The 26095-nt window shown below is 40.6% G+C and overlaps 1 protein-coding gene across 1 annotated transcript in view; it reads right to left on the reverse strand.

The window, feature by feature from the left end:
* Positions 1-21707, reverse strand: part of ntrk3a (neurotrophic tyrosine kinase, receptor, type 3a) — a 296155-nt gene extending 274448 nt beyond the window's left edge. The window contains exon 1 of the mRNA XM_030053332.1: positions 21439-21707. Within this exon, the coding sequence (XP_029909192.1) occupies positions 21439-21707 (269 nt within the window). The remainder of the gene's footprint in view (positions 1-21438) is intronic.
* Between the last annotated feature and the right edge of the window lie 4388 nt (positions 21708-26095).

The raw sequence follows: 26095 nt of genomic DNA on the forward strand, positions 1-26095 counted from the left end.
AAGGAAATCTAAGCAAGAAAAATCAGATCAGCTTTGGATGCAGAGGGAACAGAAACCATTTTCTCCATGATGTTATGGCCATTAATGTCAGGCACGCAGACAGTCACATCCATATCCATATGATTGCATACCTACACAAGCCATGCACTCATATGCACCCCCACGCTTTCTCTGTCTTTTTTTCTTTCTCCTTCTGTCTGTCTATCTCTCATACACACACACAGCTCAAATCATGTTTATATGCATGAGTCAGGGGTCCATTTTCTCTGTGATTTTCTAGTCGACAGCCAGGTGTGACTTTGAATAAAAGAATTTCGACATGAGTTAGACAGTCCTTTTCTCTGGGATTTGGCAGCAGACGGCAACACGTCACAGTGCCGGTCCATAAGAAACATGATCTGGACTCTAAGTGGAGTCGAATCACCCCACAACTTTGAATTGAATTATAAATGTCAACTTTTTCTCCAGAGGAGAGTTATTCCTACTTGAGGAGTCCATTTCTCTGTGGTTTTTACGGCCAGGCGTGAGGCGTGACAGCTTCAAGTTAAAGACAGAATTTCATTAAAGTGTGATGGTTGACTACGGCACTCAGAAAATGCCTTACAAAGCTGTACAATAGCACAGTGTAATGTTTTGTGTAAATTAGCTCGAAGCCTATTTCTTTTATAGTTCCATGGAAAATTTAGCAAAGCATGCAACATCAGAAATTACCTTTCTACATGCCTCATGCCAGTGTCATTCAAGAAGATGTAAGTACATCTGACATGATGGCATCTATCTATCTATCTATCTATCTATCTATCTATCTACATTCCTAGAGATACTAGAGACAGAGACAAACGAACTGTAACCACTACAGAGCTAAAGTAAATGTAAGCTGTTTTCTAATTTCTAATGTCTTATGGGCACACAAATCCAGATACACTCACACACTTTGAAGCCTCAGATGTCCTCTGAATGCCCTCGGAGACACAATGTCAGCTTGTTAGTACACAAACTGCAGTGGCAGTGAGTAACAGATCTTTTTTGCAGCTGTTTTGACATGAAACGGCAGGGTAATCACAGGTTGTTATTATTTACATTAATTATGGTTCCATTCCATATACAGCTGTGGCCAAAAGTTTTGAGAATGAGACAAGTATTGGTTTTCACAAAGTTTGCTGCTTCAGTGTTTTTAGATCTTTTTGTCAGATGTTACTATGGTATAACATGGTATAATTACAAGCATTTCATAAGTGGCAAAGGCTTTTATTGACAATTACATTAAGTTTATGCAAAGAGTCAATATTTGCAGTGTTGACCCTTCTTTTTCAAGACCTCTGCAATTCGCCCTGGCATGCTGTCGATTAACTTGTGGGCTACATCCTGACTGATGGCAGCCCATTCTTGCATAATCAGTGCTTGGAGTTTGTCAGAATTTGTGGGTTTTTGTTTGTCCACCCGCCTCTTGAGGATTGACCGCAAGTTCTCAATGGGATTAAGGTCTGGGGAGTTTCCTGGCTATGGATCCAAAATTTTGATGTTTTGTTCTCCGAGCCACTTAGTTATCATTTTTGCCTTATGGCAAGGTGCGCCACCATGCTGGAAAAGGCATTGTTCGTCACTAAACTGTTCTTGGATGGTTGGGAGAAGTTGCTCTCGGAGGATGTTTTGGTACCATTCTTTATTCATGGCTGTGTTCTTAGGAAAAATTGTGAGTGAGCCCACTCCCTCAGCTGAGAAGTAACCCCACACATGAATGGTCTCAGGATGCTTTACTGTTGGCATGACACAGGACTAATGGTAGCGCTCACCTTTTCTTCTCAAGACAAGCTTTCTTCCAGATGCCCCAAACAATCGGAAAGGGGAGTCATCAGAGAAAATGACTTAACTCCAGTCCTCAGCAGTCCAATCCCTGTACCTTTTGCAGAATATCAGTCTGTCCCTGATGTTTTTCCTGGAGAGAAATGGCTTCTTTGCTGTCCTTCTTCACACCAGGCCATCCTCCAAAAGTCTTCACCAGCACAGAGCGCGGCCCAAACCACGCAAAATTTACAATTTATAATCTTTGTTCGGAGGGGGGGGCCACAGCGCAGTCCAGACTCAGTGTTATGGAGGCACTGGACCCTGTTGGCCCCTCCCCAGAACCTCCAGTGTATAGTGTTAGTAGTGGTGGTGGTAGTATTAAACTATTAGTTACAATGCTATTTCTTTTAAGATTATTCAAACTGCAGAAATGGAAATACAGTATATAAGTAAGCATGTTTCCCTTTCTGGATGTTTTTCTACATATCATAAGATCATCCTCTGATTGTATATAGCCTACTGCAATATACTGAATTAAAGATGACAGGGATTCAATTTCCATAATTACTTGCTGACTGCCAGATGAAAAGATGAAAAGTTGTTTTCATGAGGTTCATGAGCAGCAAGCTTTATTGCATGGTAGAGCTTAGGGTCTTATCTATTCAATACTGACTGTCCACAAGAAATTATTATTCATTTGTCAATGAGAAAAATGAATACGGGTGGAGGGACTTTTTTCAGGAATGAATGCAACCAACAGGGGCGCTAGGTCACACATGTGCCTCCACATAGCCAGTGCATGAGTTCTAAAACAAACCACAGGAGATAGTTATTTCCTCTAACTTGTTCTCCATAATCTATATTTGAAACAAATGAAGGCCTAGGCTGGTAATGGAAGTTTTAGTGTATGCTTTACATTACATCCTTGTCACTAGTCACCATTATTAACGGTGAACAGATAGCAGAGACTGAACCACACTACAATCAATACCTCTGTGCTGATAAAGAGGTAGTGTGCGTGTGTGTGTGTGTGTGTGTGTGTGTGTGTGTGTGAGAGAGAGAGAGAGAGAGAGAGAGAGAGAGAGAGAGAGACCTTACAGTGTAGGGGCTGTAGATGAAACTGATTCATTGTAATGAACAGCAAGTATACATCACAGCAGTCATACATCAGTGTAACCCCCCACCCACCCACCCACCCACCCACCCACACACACACACACACACACTCACACACTCACACACACACACACACACACACACACACGCGCACACACACACACACACACACACACACACACACACATACACACACTCCTCTGGGGACAAGAATACAATAGATGACATAGTCACACACATGTGCAAATAAAGACACCCCGCACACACACACACACATACACACACACTATTACTGAGCATCCTACTGAACAATACATCACCCTCCTGCTCACATGCTAGTACATGTATTAACAAACAGACAGTGCATTCAACCTTCTCTCATGCTCCCCTTCCCATACACACACACACACACACACACACACACAAGCAATTCTGCAGTAAGGGACAAGTGAGTAAATATACACGCACAACAAACTCACCAATACACTGTACATCTGCCCATTACAGGCTGCAACATGTGTGAGCAAGAATTCACACACAAAGAAAACAGCTCAACTGGAAAAATTGGGTTTAATGCAGGATACTTAAAGGGATAGTTCACCTATTTTGAAAAATGTGATATTATTTCACTTCCCCCTAACAGTTGTGTAGGACAGTAGTGCTGCTCTCTTCCTCTCATTGTTACTGAGTGCTGGATACTGGCTGAATCCTCCAAATGCTAACTGTTAGCCTCCTGCCATTGAGGTGGGCCTCCCCCCAGCTAACATTCTTAAAAATCTATTAACCACCTTAAGCCACTCAAATAAGGTTTAACATCACTTGAAACTAAAATGCACATGACTATCCAGTGAACCGGGATGATGGTTTTGCTCAAATTAATGTTTATAACTGTATTTTTCCTGTTATCAATATCCATGTCTGATAACTTCTGCACTTCCTGTATCACTACACACCAGAGGAGCAGCAGCCACCTCAGAGACAGAACTAGAATGCTTGAGTTTGCTATGGTTTGTTTTTTCCATTGAAGTAGCTACCTTAGGCTAGCTACATTGTGGCTAGCTTCTTCTTTTGCTCCACTTCCCTCTATGAGGCACATTTCAGTTACTCTTCAGAGTCACAGGACTCTGAAGAGTAACTGAGGACCAGCTCAGAGAGCTTAGGCCACACAAAAAATATCTCTGTTATTGTTGTTTTGGTTTTCTTTTTTATATATATAACATTTTTATGCCATTTCTGGCTGTAAACTTTCTGCTACATATCTTCAAACTCAAACTTTGTTTCTTTAAAGGCAGTTATTTTTTCAAGGTTTTTTTTTTTCAGTTGCTAACATGCATTGGTCAAAACTGAACTGACATTGTCAAAACTCTTCACACATTCAGCCAAACAGAAGTCTATGTGGTCTAAACTGTGAATCATTTTTCATTGCTTTCACACAAAATGCATTCAGTGACCACATTTTCCAAAATCCATGAACTCTATTCTCATTCATACTCCACCACCTGCAAAACACTATTTTTTGAACACACACACTCAAATGCTAACAGACTGGTTTCAAAACTATTACAAACACATTCAAAACAGAATGATGGCAAATTCCATACACGTGGATACACTAAAATATAGAGAGAATTTTAGCAGAATATTTCAAATAAAATGAATTAATAATCATTTCAAACACAGTTGATTGCAATTTCAGCTGATTCATTCTTGTAACACATACTTTAGTAGTCAAAAAAGTGAAAAGATGTTATTCTATAATGAAATACTGATTTGTGTGAAAAATCCTTATTTTTTCTGAATGCTTGAACACACGGTGATTCTTGAAAGTTTAAAACCCTTCTCCTCACCTATAAAGCTCTTAATGGGCAGGCACCATCTTATCTGAAAGAGCTCATAGTTCCTTGTCACCCTGCCAGAGCACTGCGCTCCCAAAATGCAGGTTTATTGGTGGTTCCCAAAATTTCTAAGACAAGAATCCTTCCAAATCCAGGCTCCACATTTGTGGAACAAACTTCCTCTCTCAGTTCGGAGGGCAGATTCTCTCTCTACCAAAGCTTATAGTTATTGCTGGCCCAGGTTGCCCTGGACCAGCCCTTAGTTATGCTGCTATAGGCTTAGACTGTCGGGGGACTTCACATCATGCTCTGAGCATTTTAACTTCTGTTGTGATTTGACGCTATATAAATAAAGATTGATTGATTGATTGATTGCAAACAATGATCACTAAACACTCACAAGCAGCTTGCACTGTCAATCAAGGCCATGGAAGAGGTGTCCGAATGTGTGGTGGTAGTGCAGGAGGGAGAGGGGCACACAGGGGAGAGGAAGTTAGGGGAAGAGGCAGGGGATTGCAGTACTGTATTGCAGTACTGTATTGTAGAATTCAACCACTACCCCTGGCTGGTGGGCGACGCCGGTTCTTCACACCTGATCAGGAGACTGCCATAGTCAACATGGTCAGAGCCAACAATGCTATCAGGCTTCAAGAGATCCAAACTGCTGTTGTGGAAGACAATGGTGCCTCTCAGAACACTGGCTCTGTGAGTCTCTCCACTTTCAACAGGGTGCTGAGGCAACATCAGATGTCAGTGAAACAAATCTGGAGGGTTCCGTTTGAAAGAAATTCAGAGAGGATGAAGGAGCAACAATAACAATACAGGAAAGGCCAAACAGTACAGCTATGTTGGGCAGAGGTCGCGTTAACCGAATATTTTCCGTCATTGACGGTTTTTTTTAAACGGTGACGGAAAAATCTGAAGGCCATCTGTCATTTTGACAGATTGCAGTTCACACCCCTGACCACTTGGTGGCAATGACAGAGCTGATAGCAGTCCGGTGCGGTGCCAGTTCTCCGGCTTACCGGTGTGACTGCGAAAAAAAAATCTGGGTTCGCCCAGCTTTATCTAACAGACATATCTCTGGATCCAATAGAAGTGCAGCTTTCGTTCTCAACCACACCTACAATAGGCCTTCTAGCCAATCAGAAGTAGGGCGGGGGCGGGACTTGGGTGTTGACAGTGAGGCGCTCCATGTACCGTCCAAAGTGAGCCTCGTCAGCCTTCAGTGACGTACTGCAGCCCACAGGATGGACCGCAGGTTAATGAAGCCCGGGGAAGACAGCAAAGACGTCTCTTAAACCAATGATGTCGGCGCCGACAGGATTCGGCATGCCTACTTTACATATCTTTATCTCCTAGACCGTTTATGATATACAGAAACTTAAAAAAACGTCTAAAACCGGAGAAACGGAGCTTTGCGCCTATATACAGTGCCATTACGGTAACTCCTTAGGACTACTGACACTTCAACCGTCCAATCACAGAAGAGTCCTGAACCAATGGTGCGACCGAAAAAAAATGAGACGTTTCTGAGAGCAGAGAACCGGAGCTTTCCGATGGTGTGCGAAATCACTCAGTCATTGCACAATTCTGACAATTCTACAACCATAGAAAGCAAAATAAATCAAGGCGGATTTAGTTTAATTGCAGGGTTAATAAGAATAAATGGCGATGGGCTTGGAATGGCAATAGATAGTTACAAGATAGTTAATATTTCAAATAATGTATATATGTTATATGATTAAATTTGCCGCATTCAAAACGTCGCGGCAGTTGAGTGGCAGAAGTTTCTTTAAAAAGATATGGTTTGGATTTTCTGTTCAGCTAACTTTGGACTGAATATTAATTAAAAATGAATGAAAATGAAATGCTATTGAATATGTCCTTATCATTTAAAAAATTAAAGTGACTGGTAAAAATAGATTATGACGGGATTTTTACGACCCTGTCAGTCAAAATGACAGACAACGAAAAAGTGTAGCGCGACCTCTGATGTTGGGTATGACACCATGACAGTCTTGACGATGACAGTATAGGCTGGGCATCACCAAATTGCGGACCACGGTCCGGGCACGGACCCGGTGACGGTTCTGTCCGGACCCGTGACATTTCTGATATAAATAAATAAATCATTCGCTGTTTTTTTTTCCTCTGACGGTCGTGGCTACAGACTGCATGCGCAGATAATCTAGCTAATCCGACAGGAGCGTCATCAATAGCCAAGCCAATCAAATCGATTGTTTACCTTTCAGCACCAGAGAATAGTGGAAGAGAGGAGATGAGACGACAAAACGGCTTGCTCCAAAATGAGAAAAGTAGATAGCAGATGTTTTATTCAAAAGATTCTGAATGTTTTTTCATTACTTGAAATATAGGCCTTAATAAAGGCCCCATGGCATGAAAAAATGCAATTTTCATTGTTTTTGTGTGATAGGGAAGGTCTGGGGCCACATAAATACTGTCCCATGCATTAAACCTGTGATAAGTGGAGAAACGCACAGAGCCTGTTTTTTGAAACTCTCCCTTTAAGACGAGCGGACAGCACTCCCTCCTTTTTGTGACATCACACATAAGGCTACACCGCCCGCCAGCCCACCTCCGCTCCCCAGGTAACAAGCTAACAAGTTAGCAACGTGTCAAAGAAATGTTGCTGCACCATAGACGGATGCAAGGAGACTCATGTTTCATTGCACAGTCTTCCAAAAGGAACACACGTTACAGACCAGTGGCTGATGGTAAATTTTTCCCTGGTCCCGTTTACGGGTGAGTACCGTTGAGCAGCGTAGGTTTCAGTTACTTGCCTGTGATTGGCCCGACCATATGTCACTCAAAAAAACAGTCAGCCAATCAGTGGAGAGGTGCTGATTTTCTCTTCTGATTGGCTAAACGAACCGTGCTGCCAGAGTTCTGGGAGAAGGGCAAGAGAGAGGAGCACTTTCTATTTATTTCATTAAGAAGAAATTCAGTCTCTGTCTCCATTTAGTTGAAATGTAGTAAAGACAACTGCAGTTTTGTTTTGTGCCATACAAGTTTAGACTTATCAGTATGTTAAAAGTATATTACTTTGAAAATACTGGAAATTTGACAATAAATGATATAGAAATGTACATACATTGTTGATTTTATTTACATCAGGGTACACTATTTAGACATTATAAGATTTGGACCTTTGCTGGGAGGAAATTTTAGTAACTGGACCTCTTTGAATTTTAATTGAATACCCCTGGTATAGGTGTTTGTAGGAGCATACGTTCAGACAATATGGCAAAATGGCTCTACAGTACATGTTGCAGTGTATGTGTTGCAGTGGAGGTGCCAGCGTGGGGAGAACATCTCAATGTGTGCTGCCATTTCATTTTGTGTGCTGGTGGATTACACACCATATTCCCTGCACTAGCCCCTACAACCAAGACTGTCTCATTGATTTCTTGGAGGGCCTTTACGATCAGCTCAACCCTGCAGGTGAGATGGGAGTGGCGAGACCTGATTTACCAAATTGTGTCATCTTTTGGGATAAGGTTAGTTTTCACTGCACCCAGCGTGTCAGTGATTGGTTTGATGCCCACCAGTGAATTCTGATGGAGTTCCTTCCAGCCTACTGACTTTTCCTCAACCATATAGAGGAATTCTTTTCAGCTTGGAGGTGGAAAGTATATGACCACCATCCCCATTTTCCAGTTTTCTGGATGAATGCTGGTTGTGAGGACATCATAGCTGAGGACTGTCAAGGGTGGCTGTGACATGCCAGAGGATTTTTTCCCTCTGTGCTTGGCAAGACAAGACATCAGGTGTGATGTGGATGAAGCATTGTGGTCTAACCAGGAGGACAGACAGGATGCCCGATGAGACCTGAGAAAAGGGTATTCTCATATTTGCTTCTTGATTAATTACTAATGTAAAAAAATATGTTTTTCCTGATATTTGTCTCCAGTGTGTTCTTACTTACAAATTTGTCTAGTTTTGATGCAAATACTTTGAATTTTGAGGGTCAGAGTTTGTGCAATGATCAGAAGATGCTAGAGATTTGAGGACATGTGGTAGCAACTGACTGACTTTGTGTCTTTTGACACAGGTGTTAAACATTTTGAGCGTCACAGGTTCTTGGTTGTGGTTGTGGTTGGCATTTCAGGAAATGCATCAAACCACCTGAGAAAAACTGTAGTTGTTGCTTTGTGTGCTTATTCAGATGATGGTTTGTTGGTTGATGATGATGTATTACAAGAGATCTGCAATAGTTTTAGTGACAGGTTTTGTGGATAGTGTGTAAAGTTTTGCAAAAATTGCCTATAGTTTCAAAGATAGTGTCTAAGCAGTCAGAAAAAAAACTGTGAAAGTTCATCATTTATGGGATGTTCCTTGCTGTTAGTGCTATTTAAGTCACTGTGTTATTTGGAGGTGAGATTAACTGTTTGGCCAAGGTGCATGTTGGCAATGCAGACTGTATGAAGGGTTTTGAAAAAGTGGCTTCAGTATTGACCAATGCAGTTGAAAAAAACTGTAAGAATGTTAGCTGGGGGAAAGTCCACCTCAATGGCAGGAGGCTAACAGTTAGCATTTAGAGCATCCAACTAGTATCCAGCAACTAGTATCCAGCATGTAGTAACAATGAGAGGACGACAGAACCACTACTGTCCTACATAACAGCATAATATTTTGTTCAAAAAGGGTGAATTGGCATGTTAATTCTCAACCTGGACTGTATTAGCCTATGTCATGTTTTTCTACCTCAAAGCTACTTATGTTGTTTTGGTTTCATAAGTTTTTGCCTTCTGCAAATGTGAAGGTATCAACCATTCATTCATTCATTCATCTTCTAAACCGCTTATCCTCACTAGAGTCGCGGGGAGGTGCTGGAGCCAATCCCAGCGTTCATAGGGCGAAGGCAAGGAAACACCCTGGACAGGTCGCCAGTCCATCACAGGGTATCAACCATATGAATGCAAATTCAGTGTTCCTGGAGAAGCACAGAGTGCTCAGCTGACTTTTCCTGGATAAATAAAGATTTTTTTTAAAAATGCACAAATTCAGCGAACACTGAATACATAATAAAAGTCTTCCCAACCTCACTGACCTTGCTTTGTAAATAACATTGTCGCCTACTGAAATACTAACATGTCAGATACCCATTGACCTATAAATCCATAATACCAGAAATTATTGATATTTTGGGGTCGCATTAGTGCATTACTGAACAAAACATTGACTTATGCTGCATTTTCATATTAGCAACCTTGACAGTCATTGACTCCAACATTTTAATAACAACATTAGCACAGCATTGATTCTAAGCCATTGACATTCTGTCATGATGTGTTTCATATACATCTGTGTTGGTCACATTAGGATGAAAGAGGTCACACTGCTGCCAGATGTGTCTTGTTTTAAACATGCTGTGCCTCACCTGTGTCACTGACTGGGGAAGATATGAAAAGCACATGGCCCTTTTTGATTACCAAGGGTAACTCAGAACTTTCTATAACCTGGGACCTGTGACATTTAGGGACTGCCTTTTGGGGGAGTCCCTGAAGGTCACAGGGTTTGGGTTTTTCCACTGTGAAGAACCAATGGTGAATAGTCTTAACTTTTTTGAGTTTCTTTTCTTTTCTTTCTTTTTTTTCTTTTCTTTTCTTTTTTTTTTTTTACCACTGTTTAGCCCTGCACTCTATGCCCTGCTCCCCCAAACACTTCATTTTTTGGGCGTTTTCACACTTGCGGATGATTTGCCTTGGTCCAAAACAGGAACCGGTTTGCCTTGAGTTTGGTTTGTGTTCACATAGCAGAATTTACAAGCAGACCAAAACGTGTGCTTAAAAAAGCCTTGCACAAGGAAAATGCCCTCTAACTGGTCAGAATTTACTTGTGGGAAAACTCCCAGATGATGTTTCCACCATGAACAGCACATTGCATCAGTGTAACTGGCTCCTCAGTGTGGATACACCATCACAAAAGTTGGGATTCTGTGGTTGCTTTTTTTTCTTGTCATCTGAATATTCACTTTTGAATGTGGATCAGAGTAAAAATTTTTCAAATAAGTGCCACCAGAACCAATGATCCCAATAAGCTGGTGACATCTAAAAATGTATTACACTGATCAAATAATATCTTGTGAGGCCTTCAGTCAGGTATTTTGTGTTGATATTGGGGTTTTGAAGTTTAAGTCAAATCATATTTGATGCTGGGACTTTGCCATAGCTTAGGGTTTAGTGAAGTGCCAGTACCAATGTAAAACACGGCAGCTTAGTCAGGTTTTATTTGATTTTTTCCTACTCAGCCTACTTGTTTATCGCCTGTACTGAGTCTGCTGAGTCTATAGAGCATTTTCATTTTAAATTAAACTTTCCCATTCAGACTTGGCAGGCAAAAGTGAAACTTTTCTTGTGTTCAGAGGATTTTCTCAGGCTATAGTTTTTTTTTGTTTTGTTTTGTTTTTTTTGAAGTCAAATTAGGGTTAGGGTTGTCATTTTTTGTTGATGTTGCTTGTTTTGAGATTAATATTAGTTTAAAGAAATTGTATGCGGGCACAGGGCTTCAGCTGAATAAGTCCATGCATGTTACTGTTACATGTTGCTGTTACTGTTTGCAATAAAAATGCCCACTGAAGTTCTTAATGATGACTGACTATATGTTGTTAATTGGTAAGTGTGTTAAATTACTAGTCGGATTCGAACCCCGGTCGCTGCGATCGGGACTAAGCCCTGGTACATGGTGCGCGCTTTACCGGTGAGCCACTGGGGTGCCCAAAAACACCCCATCTTGACCCATTTTGTCTAATCCATTTTGCACCCCCCCCCCCCCCCCCCCCCCCCCCCCCCGCCACACCCACCCACACACACACACACATTCTCTCTCTCTCTCTCTCTCTCTCTCTCTCTCTCTCTCTCTATCTATCTCTCTCTCTCTCTCACACACACACACACACACACACACACACACACACACACACACACACATACATGCACACATGCACACACGCTCGCAAAGCCTTATAGGTGACATGATGTGGGTTGTCACACTGACATGGTACATAATGGCTGCTAATGTTATTGGATATTTTAACATTGAATAATTGCAGTCACTAATTCATTCTGTTTATGCTTTAGGGCAAAAGAGACAGAGAGACTGAAAAAGAAAGAGAGAGAGAGGGGTGTGGGGGGGTTATAAAAATAGTGTGGCTTTTTTTTTTTTTTTACCTTGTGAATCTAGTGAAGAAAAAACAAGAAACTGACCAGAAAATGATCATAAATACCACAAAATTATAAAAAAAAATGTTAAAAATGAGAAGACAATAATAATAATAACAACAACAACAACAATAATAATAATAATAATAATAATATGTATGATTAATATATATTCAAATTTTATTACAAGACAATTAACATGAATGTACCAAAAATACTGTAAAAACATTAATAAAAGAAAGTAGAAAGAAAGGAAAGTGGAAAGAAAGGAAATTAAAAAATAAAATAAAAAGAAATAAACTTACTTTTGTCCAGGGGGTGAAATAAATCTTGTGACTGCAGGGTTTCACAGGATTAAATGCATACAGCACATCCAACACTCACCTTGTTTAATGTCATAAAGTTACAGCAATGCACAACATCCTTCAAATGATACCAGAAAATGTTATGGACTTGCTCAGCTTGAATTATTTAATATTTCTAGTGAGACAAAAAAAAAAAAAAGTTTTACAATCCCGAGTTATTAGGTCAGTTGTGACAAATTGTGAAAATTGTTAATCATTAAGTAACATTAATAGCCATTTTATATTTTTTCATGTGGAAATAGGCTTCCATAGGACGATGCTTGTTAAGAATTCAACTCCTCCTGACCTCAGCCCCCATGGATAAAAGTTTTTTTTCATGAATTCATAAGAAAAAAAATAAATCCAGAAACTTTTAAACAAGTGCATTTTCAAATGCACTTGGCATAATGCACCTGGCAATTGCTTTCTTAAAAGAATCCAACACTATACGATCATTGAATCTTGAGCCAAAAAACAAAAACATAACACCTTGAATGTATGATACAGCTGCTGGTGGTTCAAAAGCTTATATTTTCAAAATGTCAACCTTTTCAGGAACTAAGAAGAACAGCCTGAAGAACTTGTGAAATTATAATACCACAGGGAACATTGAGACAGCATCCTTAGCTCTGTTGCTATCAGGGCCTAAATATCTTTCTGACACCCGTTCAAAAAAGTCTCCAATCTGAATTTTTGCTCTGCCATAATACTATGAACATTTTCTGCTTGTTTGGATTGAATTTGGCTCCCTCCATCACATTAGTGTCACTGTCCATCAAATGCTTGCTGTGCAGTTAAAACAGCATTATAATCACTCTCTGATGCAGCAGCCTGAAGACAGATATTTCAGAAGGTGTGCTTTGCAGAAATCTGTGCAATTCTGACTTGCTGTTGAACTATAAAGAAAAGACATGGACCGTGTCTCCTATTTATGTCAAATAATATTATAATATAAACCAATATTGACAAAAAGGAAAATGTAGTGACCCTTGAACTAGGCCAAATGACTGAAAATGTCAGTTTGCTAAATGTCAAAATTCAGTGGGCATAACAGAAAAAAGTCAACCAATACTTTTTTATTACAGTTTCTGAAAAGCTGCCTTTTTACAGATATGGGTTTCCTGATGGAAAATGGCCATTAAGAAAGAAAGAAAGAAAGAAAGGAAGAAAGAAAGAAAGAAAGAAAGACAATATCTTATTACAGACTGCTATGTGCAATAGTTCCCTGAATATAGCAGGGAGCTGTCCATCTCTGGGGTGCTGATTTCAAACACTTGTCTTTTCTCTTTCTCTCTCCCTCATCTTTCATCTCTCCGTCTCTCTGTCTTGAATACACACTGCCCCCCCACTCATTCTCACACTCCCACACACTCTGCCATCCACTAATGCACAAGGTACCACTCTTTTTTCTCTCTCTCTCGCCTCTCCCCTCATTCCACTTTCATTGTCCAGACCTTTAATAAAAACGAAGATCTCATATCCCAGAACATCTCTTTCTTTCTTGAACACAATGAAAAGAGTTTTTGAAGGCACATACCAAATTTTAAAATATCTGGAGTAAACCTGCTGATATACAATATTTTGCACCAATATTCAGTACTATTAAATTTGACCAGTTTAAATAAAAAGAAATGAGAATTTCCACAAGTATTTTATTCTTATCAAGGTGCAAGCCTCAGACACCATATTTAGACATTCACTGGACACCTGAAAATTCCACTGAAAGACAAAAATCTAATGGAGCTGCCTCTTCAGCGAAGTGGAATGTCCTATCACTGCCCTGATACAAAAGCATTGGCTTCATCTAAGAACAATGAGCTGGGAAATTTGGCAAAATGAGCACAATGCCTTAAAATGCAAATCTGTGCTCTGTGCCCCGATGCAGAACTCTGCTTGACATTTAACAACAGGACCTTTCTAACAGAAGAGTGCCATGCAGCCACAACCACTTTGAGGAAAAAGTAAGGCAAATTGGACATCTCCACAAAGTCAAAGAAAGTGGTGGTACAGTTTTTAAGTTAGGATTTTTTGACAATTGGGACATGAATTGGACATCGACATGAAAGGACAAATGTAATTTTGGAAATGGTGCTTGAATTTCCAAAATCACACTAGTTTATTGTCTAGCAATCAATTTGTCTGACTTCTCCCTCAAAGTACGTCCATCATGCATTATGCAGGACATCAGCAGAAACATCTAGCAGAGTGCCGCGTCGGGGCTAAAAATCAGGGTGGCAAGTGCCTGCATGCATTTGCCTTAAACACATATGACTCAGGTTCAATCCCCAACCAAGAGAAAAAAAGTTTCCTTCTTTAAATAAAGTCATAATTTTTAGCTAAAGGTTGTATAGAACCATGACAAAAACTGTAATCCTACCCTTAACCCACAGCCACAACCCTAATCCACAAACGTGTTATTTTACTTGCCAAAAATGAATTGTTACCTAACCCTTTCACACGAGAAACAGGTAAAAACTGCATGTCTAATTAATGCTATACACATTGCTGTTCGTGGTCCAGCAACAAAACATTTACCAAAGTCACATCCATAGTCTGCATTTCAGAGTTTTTGCTCATTTCATGATGTTCCATGAGACCAAGCAGAAAAAGAACCAAACCGTGTATACCCTTGAGCTGACTCTCCTACACAGTAGTGGGTGGAAACAGGAGTCAGGCTCCCTCACTGCCATAGTAGCTTCTTCACTGGCTTTTGTTTTTCTGAGCAAATTCTCTCCAAAAAGGATCAATAATGAATTGAGTGTTTTGTTCCCACAAAATAATCACTGTCTATCACATCTACGATCTCCTTCACTCGCTCCCTGTCTCTTCTGTAAAGAGATAGTGATAATCTGATCCTCTTTTCTTTACCGCTATTGTGCTGTTACAGCTCCTGTGACTGTTTTCTGCCATTTTATTTTCCATTTGTTGTCGTGCCGTGAGAAGTGTGTGATCCTAATGCACCGTTTTGTGTTGAGTGCTGCAAGCTGAAAGGCTTCAAACTGTACAGGTGATGATGATGGGGAGGTGTGGGGTAAATTTCTGCTTACAATCTATCCAACAGAAAGCAAGAAAACCTTATGATGGGAAAATAAACCACTCTATGTTTACAGCAACTGTACTGTCCAAAACGCTTGGCAAGCGCTTTGAAAGCCCGTCAGTGCTTTAAAGGTTTTACCCAGGGTGTAGCCCTCTGTTTAGGCAAGCTGGTATGTGTCAAGCCATACCATGAGCGAACTATACAGTGTCTGGATCTTGAGGCTTGTATGAGAGCAGCTATAAAGAGCCCTTTTAGGAGGACTGTCTATAACACAGTGCTCAAATTATTGAACATGAATATTTACTTATGGAATATTTACTGCTATAAAGAGCCCTTCAAGAAAGATCTCTCCACAGCACCATGCTCAACTAGTTCCACATACAACCTTAATGGTGTAAAGAACCAACACAAACCTGTTAAGATTGCATAAAATGCTCCAAATAAGTAGCATTAAGGAACTTCTTAGGACCACACATGGCTCTTTACTTTGAAGAACACTCCTTTTTCTGAGTGTTGAGTGAAAGAACATCTAAAAAAACACAGGCTAGTCAGTCTTCAGTCACTTTCACACTTGATAGTTTGTTTGCAAGCAAAATGATGCACTGGTTTCTAATTACTCAAAGAAGAATGTAAGTGAAGAGAACAGATTTTTTTTTAAATCTGTCAATATTTTAGCCATTTTTAAATAAAAATTATAAAACACAGCAATGAAAGGAAGTTCTTCCACTTTTTCTGATAGCAGCTGAATGCAGCAGAAAACCAGCAGCTGGCAGAGAAACTAGGACATATGAGAGCAATGATATGGATCTTTACATGTATGGCTGTCATGCTCCTTTTGTCTACCCATTAAAGGAAGATCAAAGAGTATGGGAAGATTAACTACATGGGAAGTGAGAAATTGGTGACAATACCAATTGGAATTGGAATATCAAGGTAGTAGCTTGTAGATTGGCCTACTACAGCAGTGTTGTGATTTCATCACTGCATGACAAGTGATACCAACCAGGAGCAGTAGCTTGTGAATTGCTTTGTCAACCCACAGTTGGTGTGTTGCACTGGTTACCTTTCTCAGTTCAAATGAACTGCTCCAAACTTTGCTTAGAAGCGAAATGAGATCACCTCTTTCAAGGGCACTCTGTTTTGGAAAATTTGGTCCGTGCTATGATCTGATTAGGGCATTCTCACCGACCCAAACAAAACCACAACAAAGGGTTTCAGTTCAACCGGGCTAAACTATGCAGGTGCTAAAGTGACTTTACTCTTATTGTCTGGGACCTCAAGATGTCAATTAAATGTAGCTGACTGTAGTAGTAATCAGACTAAAAAGATGAGATATTTTACCACAGACTGAAATGCGCTTTCACCACTTCTATGTTTGGTTTGCTATCAGAGGAACCTCAATTGATATAGACCGGCACCTGACTTACCTATTAACCCAATTAGCACTGAAATACAAGTAGACCCATATGAAGCAGGCCAAGCAGGGGGTAGTGGAGGGCGAACCTCCCTGAAGACACTTTACCCACATTTTCATTTGCAGTATCTTTTTTCACTTTTTTAAAGTGATAAAAGTGAAGCTTTGTAGTTTTTTCCATATTATATGACAATGTCGCATATACATTGTGCATCTGCTGGTTGCAGCACTTCACTGAAGTTACACCACGCTTATACTAGGTGAAATATTTGAAGCCAAGATACTGTTGTTTTATGGCCGCAGCGTCACATCAAATAGAAAATATCTACATTAACATTTCCCTGGAAATTCAGCAGGACAGTTTGCAAACCTTAGGATCTCCACTAAAATTTAAAATAAAGTTCTGTAGCTTTGAACAAAGCTCAGCTGTGTGGCACTGACAAACCCACCCGTTAAGAGTGGCAGAGATGAAGAAGTTCAATTAAAGCATTACCGGCTTCTACTGATGGAGGGTTGCCTTGAGATGATCAGTGACTGGTGGTCAGAGTTGTTCCTCCTTTTTACTGAGCACCACATCACTGATGGGAAGCTGCATAAGTAGATGTCCCTTTACCAACACATTTTCATCAGTAGAATGTTATGCATGCCTATCTTCTTGTTTAGTGAGAAACTTGAAAACTTAAGGCCCATAGCAGTGATTTTACATGTTTAGCATAATATCTACATAATATAATGTATATACTTCATTTTTCTGTTAATCTTTTCCCAAAGCAAGCAGTGGTGTTTTTAAAACTCCAGTATCATTTCTCCTCCCTTTTATCCAACTATTGGTTTCCATTCATTACACTAAAATATGAAAACAACCTTTCAGCAAGTTCACACTTTCTTCACGCCAGTATTCCATCGCCGTAATAAAGTCATCCACTTCAGTTTTCCTTAAAGCAGCAGCGTTGTTGTGTTTTGATGACTTGAAATTGAGTGAAGTGAAACAATCCCTCTGCCAGAAAATAGTCCCCAGTGAAACATATGCTTTCCACAGCCAATTATCAATTGCATGGTTTTTGAATGGTGATGACTTTTTTAGCCACAGAAGCAGAGCATTATAAGGTGGCTGTTTCAGCCAATAATTCAAATTTGTAAATGGAGAGATTTTATTTACATGATGTTAAGTCTTTAGTATCCCCGCATGATTTGCACAATTTTTGTTGCAATATAAAATGCGGGCAAATTGTAGTAAATAGGCCAATGACTGGGATGGGCTCTTAAAAACTGAAACAGAGTAAAAAGAAACTGTGTTGACACATTGTTCTTACTGGAAAATGCAGGAATACAGATTTGAGTCGTTTTAGCTTGAATATCAACAAGATCAAATTCACCAAAGAGGAGAAGATCTGATGGTGTCTCTTCACACCGCAGATCCAGTCTTTTCATGGCTCAGTGTGGATTTAGTTTGTTGAGAAAAGCAACATGCTCAGAGGTAAAAACTCACTTAGACCAGTGGTTCTCTTCAAACACAGAGCACAGCAGGGGACTGGAAGCCGATGGGGAGACAGCGTGTGTATGTACCAGGTATTACTAACGATGTGGGGACGTAAATCTGTTTACACAGTTGTGGGAACTCACCTCCCTTATGGGGAAAAAAAAACAAGTCCCCTTAGGGAAAATCATTAATTTTAGAGTAAAGACTTGCTTTAAAGATAAGCTAACTTTAGGGTTAGGTTAAGGTTAGGGTTAGGGTTAGGTAGGTGGTGGTTAGGGTTAAGGTTAGGATAAGTCTCCAGGAAATGAATGTAAGTCAACGTAATGTCCTCTAAAATGATGGAAATGCGACTGTGTGTGTGTGTGTGTGTGTGTGGTGGGGCATAGGTGCATAAAGGATAAGACATTATAGGTAAATAACCCAAAAGATAGCAAGGGTGTATAGGAGCAGGCAATTCCACTCCATTCCACAGCAAGGATCTGGCAGACTACAGTATTGTAGCGGTAGGTGAAATATAGCTGGAAAACTCCTCCAAGCAAAGTCAAGAGGATACATGCAGCAGACACACACGCTGTTACAAGGTGTTGAAAGAGATTTCATGTAAAAATGTTGATCTTTTATCTTGACGTCTTGGCAACACTGTTTTTCACTTTGATGCCACTAAAGCACAGTGAACTGTACTGACCTGAGCCAGTGCCTAGACCTCGCCTAACATTTGAGATCAAACAGTGATTCTACTATGATACAAAGTAGCTGTTATTTTCCATTACCTCAAGCCATTACGAATGTGTATTTTGCAGCTAAAATGCAAATTTCGATTGGCTTCATGCAATCTAGTGGAGTGCTATGAAAGATCTGGTGTAAGTCTCTCACCGTACTCACACAGGACCTGCATTCTGTGAGGACCTCATGCAATAAACGAGCCACCCACTCATTTCTGTGTTTTGTCAAATACATTCACACAGGGTAATGAATTCTGCTGAAATCACTAGTGAGTACAGTTGTTTAAGTTTCAGATTTTACCTCCCGATTTAGCAAAAGATAAAACTGCACCAAAAATGCATTCACAACGCTCCCCTAAAAATGATAAGAACAGACATTATGCATCAGAGGAAGAAGAAGAAGACATCGCATAGCAAAGATAAATTGGCTCTGAATTTACTGGAAGCTTAATACACACCAGATGATCAGACCAGCTCTGGCTTCACCAAACTAAGGTATAGAATTTGCTCCAGAATTTTAGCTTCACAAATTAGACATGGAAGATTTGTCCATGATCAAAATCATTTTAACTGGACATTTCCACATAATATTAGTTCTATGTAAATAGGCTGTGGACCGATTGTCTTCTGTATTTCAGGAGCTTTTTTTTACAGCAAGAGTTCAGTGTCACAACACTTAAAATACACGTTGGAAAACAAATTAATCACCAGAAAGGAAATCATTTATCTCAAGGTTTGGGGACACCAGCGACACCAAAATCTAAAAATTCATGTTCATGCAAATTTTAGCCCAGAAGTGCATTTTGGCCTTACAGTCCTATTATAAGCTTTTTTTGCGCCAAAATGGGCAAAATTCACAAAAAAAATGCTGGGTTTCAAAGGGTTAATTAAGGTAAATCTCTGAAAATGCTAATTCAGTCTATAAACTTGTCATTTGTTTGAACTCTCTTGTCTGGAGTACAAATAATAAAAAAGAGAGGGAATCTGTATCATAATATATCTGCCATAATGTTACGCTGGTAATTTAAGTGACTTATGCATGACTGGAATATGCATTATTTAGTGTTATTTACTGCTAACATGTGACTTCACCTCTGGCACAACATCATATTATAAATGCAGATGCTAGAATGCATGAGGCATACACTACACACACACACACACACACACACACACATAAAGAGAGAGACCAACAGAGCCTGAAAACATAATGTAGACCTGAATGCCTCTCTACAAGTGTCTGGATTTTTATGCAGAACATTCAAGAATCTACAAAAATGCCATCTATCCCGATGAGATATTTAGCTTTTCAGGGATTTATGTTATTCAAAGAAAGGGTGATTTCTAGACAGAAATTTATCCTTGTCTAAATTTCCACAGAAAATTATATTTAAAGTGATTTGGGTCATATAGCATTCATAATTGCTTCTGTATTCACAGCTTTCCAATGGAGACTATCAGGCTTTTTACAGATATGTGGATGATTCTGGTATCAGTCCCAGGGAAAGTGACATTTTAAGATATCTGGGCTTATGAGTGACTGAGTCATGACTGGTTTTATCATCCAATGAAAAAGCTGTTTAGTGGTATTTTGGCTTATTAACTCTCAGGCAGGGCTGTTCTCTATCAGAACAGGTATTTAGGGAGACAGTTTGGTGAATGACAAGAGAGGGAAACCAGTATATTTCGGGGTTATCTTGGGGAACACTTGTGATTTTCTAGCCCCGTCCCTGCAAAATGACAATTAAATCATCTTCCATCTTGGCCATTGGAAGACAAAAGGCCTGCACAACCAGGATGAGCCCGATTTATGTGGTATATTCTGAGCTTTACTTATGGATTGATTAACATGAAGCAAAACTGGGGCTTTTTGGAGCTTTCTGAGCAATTTTGCCCAGTGACATGTGTAGTCTTAGCGATGTGTGGCTAAACCCACCTCAACTTAGTTAAGCATCATTTTAATTAGCAAATGGTGGTGTTTTTCTGGTGATTTAAATTCATAGCGTACATCACAGAGGGCAGTAGATCTGCACAGGCCTTTTTCCATGCTGGTAAAAGGCTGGGGCTTTAGTGGGATAATAAGGCTGGATCAGTCAGTGTCACCCAGTCAGGACATGTGGAACAGGCTGACCAGGACAGATACTATATATAGATGCAGGATATGTATAGATACTGACCATTAAAAAAAAAAGCAAGGTACATTATGACCTCCAGATAGTGATCATCATAAGCCAAGCAAAGCCCAATGGAAAAAAATATTATCCTTTAAGAAACAAATGTTTTTTTTTTTCCTTATTAGAGGCTCCATCCTTACAGAACTGTGTGTTTAACAACACTACCTACAGGGTTTTACATATTGGAACTATCTCATAAAGGTGCATTTAACCCAAAAAGTATGGAGTCTATTATGCCAGCCACACACACACACACACACACACACACACACACACACACACACACACACACACACATATCCACAGAGCCTTTCAGTCAGATATCCACCAAGAACAGCAGCACTTACATGGAGGTGATGTTCTGGAAGAGGTCCTCGATGCTCCCACTGCTATTCCCGGCGCCCCCAGTGCCCTGGAAGGACAGGAGGGGAAAGAATTTGCCGTTGTCGGACTTATTGCAGTAGATGTCGCTGGGGGAGCAGGTACAGGTAGGCGGACAGTCCAGCATGGAGCTCAGATAGTTGTGGAAAACGCTGAAGAGAAATAAAAGCCTCCACCAGCACCATATCCTGGGAGGACAGACTCCAAATAGCCCAAACGCACCAAATCCATCCATGTTGTCACCATTCAAGTCCCGATTTCTCAGCAAGTTTGCAAAACAGGAGCCAAGAAAAAAGGCGTCAGATCCTATTTTGTAAGGTCCGACCCGCGCGTGTACGTGCGTCCGTGTGCCTGCATGTGTGTGTGTGTGTGTGTGTGTGTGTGTGTGTATGTGTGTGAGCTACGTGTGCAATCTTTTACTTTAATTGTTAATTGTTCCTTAAATGTTTTAATTTGGTCCAAATGTTAGAATAAAAAGAAAATCTTGCTCCGGTTATGTGTGTGCATGTACATGTATGCGTGTGTGTGTGTGTGTGTGTGTGTGTGTGTGTGTGTGTGTGTGATTGCGCACACCCGCGCGTTTGTGCTTATGTTAAAAATGTTGATGATGCCAGTCACGCTTGTTCTGCTCGTTTAAAAAACGGGAGAAAAAACGACGAACGGTAGGGGAAGAAGAAGAGAAATCCCGAAAATATTCCCGCTGAATGACATGGAGGGGGGCTTGAGCGCGTGCAATCCTGTTCCCTTGCTCTTCTTCTTCTTCTTGTCCTCCTCTGCATCGTTTTATGTCATCCCTCCATCTCCCTCTCTGCTCTCTCTCTCTCTCTCTCTCACTCCCTCTCTCGCGCGCTGTTGCTGCTGTTGCTGCGAGACCGTGCGACTGGTAAAGCGAGAGAGAGAGAGAGAGAGAAAGAGAGAGAGAGAGAGAGAGAGAGAGACTCCATCCTCCGAGCTCCATGTCCCACCTACTGGGCAGAACAGAAATTGACACAGGTGCGCACACGCGCGCGCGCACATACCCATGCTCGTATAAAGCGGGCTTCATTTTTGACAGTAGTGACCACATAATCAGGCCATACATACATATAGCCTGTACATGTTCATTCATTCAACCTTTAGCATTTCTCTGCACTGTCAGGCAGGAATGGAGCTACCTCTCTTTCCATAACCTTTTCCCGGTCAAAAGATATGGACTATCATAAATATCTTTTTTTTTTTTTTTTTAATTTCTGCTTTTTGATTGTGAAAGTAGAGAGAGACCGGAAAGGCAGGAGAGAGAGAGGATGACATGCAGCAAAGGTCCTGGGCTCAGATTCAAACCCAGGACACTGCAGTTAGGACGCAGCCTCACATGTTCTACCCAGTGAGTCACAGGGTTGCCCCTGACTGTCAAACACATCCTGTGCTCTCATGACAGCCATCCCCATTGTGGAGTTTAATATCACATAGGGTTGATCAAATCTATGTTATTCTAATGACAAAAAATGGAAATCAAAAATTGTGAAAATGTATCAAAAAAAGATCTAAACCAAGGTTTTCAACTGACTGTGGCCCACACTCACCATTCTGACTAAGAAGCAACCTGGTGACCCTTCAAATTTGATTTGGAAGGATCTGAAAGCTCAAAGTTTGATGGGCAGCACATTCATTTTCCAATTCACTGCTACCACTACTCCAGGGTTGCGGGGGGGTGCTGGAGCGTATCCCAGCACTCACTGGGTGGGAGGCAGGGGAAACACCCTGGACAGGTTGCTGCTCCATCACAGGACACACAGACAAACAGGTACATTCACACACTCATTCACACCTTGCATGTGTTTGGACTTTGGCTTTCTATTTGCAAACATGTTTAACTTCAATCTTGGGTTCCCTGTAGTCTTTACTTTACAATGGTATAGATTTGTAGCAGTGCATCTTTTTAATTTGATGGACAGACCTGGCGGCTATTATATCATCGACTGTAATTAGCTAGACATTGCTGTCAGTGGCCAGATCAGTGTTATCTATCTTGTGGGCATCCATGTTGGAAAGTTCCAGCTTAGAAATGGGAGCATCCAGCAGTCAGTAGAAAGCTCAGCCACAGTAATCATCCATTAGAAACCAGGAGCTGCATGTCCAAAAAGAAAAAGCTGAAATCCCTGAAAAATGAATCCTTTAAAAGGATTTAAAAAAAAAAAAAAAAAAATCAAAGTCTATCATCTCAGCACGATTTGTTCTCCTTCCACCCCTCCCTCTTCTCCATCTAACTCTTTCTTCCTCTACCTGTGTATCTGTCTCTTTTTTGCTCACAACACTGTTGGTTTTTGAAAACTCTGGTTTAAGGTGAGGATAAAGGTAGAATCTGGCCCACTGCAATGCACAGAGAAACACCTGTAGGCTTACCAAACAGTTTGATGTTCAGGCAGGGAGGGAGGGGAGGGACTGTTACTACTGGCTGGATAGTTACAGGACGCGCGCACACACACACACACACACACACACACACACACACACACACACACACACACACACACACACACACACACACACACACAGTCAGTGTGAGACTGAGGCCTCCAGTAAACTCAGGAGGCTCCAGAAGACAAAGAAATACTTAGAGATTGATAATGAGCTCTCACATCAAACCCTTTGTTTAAACCATTTGTTTAAAAAAAAAAAAAAAAGAAAGAAAAAACATTAAAAGAAAAATAAAAGATAGAAGTATCACCCTTCTCATAAAAAATGTTCTCAGAAAATGAAAAATAAAAAGAAACAAAACAAATTTTGCTCAAGTGCTCACACACAGTCTCCTAGGTTTCAAAGGGTTAATATGCACAATAAAAGAAACACAAACCTCTAAATGTAATTTTATGTAAGTAAATAAATAAATGAATAAAATAAGTCTTTAAGTCACTTTAAAAAGGTGGCTATGCCCCTGTGTTCAAGTTATTCCATTCTGAATTTCATCAGGGCCTAATCACACAGAGGTATCCAGTTACTTTTCGGGGAACAGCAGAACCAAGTTTATCCGGAAAGGCTGCTGTCATTGCAGCATCATCACTAGAGGATTTTTCATCTGAGTACCTCAGATCAGATCAGAGAATACCCAAATTATCACAAGGGGTGCTGGTCTTGGTGGGTTCATCTTAAAACTGAAGCACTTTGCACTTAACATTGTGATGAAAGAGCTTTTTGCTTGTGCAGGGCTCTTTTCAAGTGCTTGTTTATGCCACAGCTAGATCTGCATAAAACTGCTTTCTCAATTCAAGAAAAAAAAAAAAAAAAAAAAAAAAAAAAAAAACTGAAAACAGCCTTCAGTTTTCTTGAAGCTGGACTTCAGATTCTAAGATTAAAGAAGTATATGCAATATGGTTTTGCATGGATGGTGCAATATTCTCAAAAAGTAAACATTTTGTTGTTGATGAGATGTTGATACAATGCCCTGTTAAATGAGAACCCAACTATCTTTCTGATGTCAGTTCATCAGACTTAGACTTAGACTTAGACTTAGACTTAGACTTCTTTTATTGTCATTGCACAAAAAAACACAGCAGTGAGATTTTGGCAACGAAATTTCGTTGCTTGGCTTCCGGATTACAGCAGAGATGAAATTGTGGGACCGTTTAGGTATATATAAATATAAATATTATACATAAATATAGTCTATATAACTGGTATGATATGGTCTATATAACTAGTGCTAAAAAACAGGAGCTAAATAGTAATGAGTGCAATTTAGAATAGCTAGATAAAACAGAATGTACAACAACAGACTAAACAGTGTAAACAACTGAATAACCAGTATAAATAATAATGAGTGCAATTGAGAATAACTAGATAAAAACAGAATGTAAACAACGGACTGAGCAGCGTAAACAACTGAATAACCAGTGTAAATAATAATGAGTGCAATAAGAACAGAATGTAAACAACAGAAAAGAAAACAACTGACTAAACAGTGTTAACAGTGGAAGATTGCACAGAAATGTATTGTCCATACGTAGCTGCTGGGCGGGCGGGGGGGGGGGGGGGGGGTTATTGCACAAATAGGAGGTAATTAATTCTCCTCATCCCAGGGGTGTTTCCCGGACTGGGCTACACACCCTGGGCCTGAAGAAACCATACCTCCATAAAGGGATATTGCACAGAAATGTATTGTCCATACGTAGCTGCTGGGCGGGCGGGGCGGCGGAGGGGGGGGTTATTGCACAAATAGGAGGTAATTAATTCTCCTCATCCCAGGGGTGTTTCCCGGACTGGGCTACACACCCTGGGCCTGAAGAAACCATACCTCCATAAAGATATATTGCACAGAAATGTATTGTCCATATGACAAGTTATTTGGCATTGAGCAGTCTGATGGCCAGGGGGAAGTAACTGTTTCTGAGTCTGGCTGTTCTGCAGCGGATGCTGCGGAACCGTCTGCCAGACGCCAGTCGGGAGAACAGTCCATGCTGGGGGTGGGTGGGGTCAGAAATGATCCGGTGGGCTCTGGATAGGCAGCGGCTGTCTGCTACGTCCTGGATGGGGGGGAGCGAGGTCCCGATGATCTTCTCCGCCGTCCTCACCACTCTCTGCAGAGACTTCCAGTCTGAGGCCCTACAGCTCCCAGACCAGACGGAGATGCAGCTGGTCAGCAGGCTC

This window comes from Myripristis murdjan, chromosome 6 (genome assembly GCF_902150065.1).
Source record: "Myripristis murdjan chromosome 6, fMyrMur1.1, whole genome shotgun sequence".
NCBI classification, from domain to species: domain Eukaryota; kingdom Metazoa; phylum Chordata; class Actinopteri; order Holocentriformes; family Holocentridae; genus Myripristis; species Myripristis murdjan.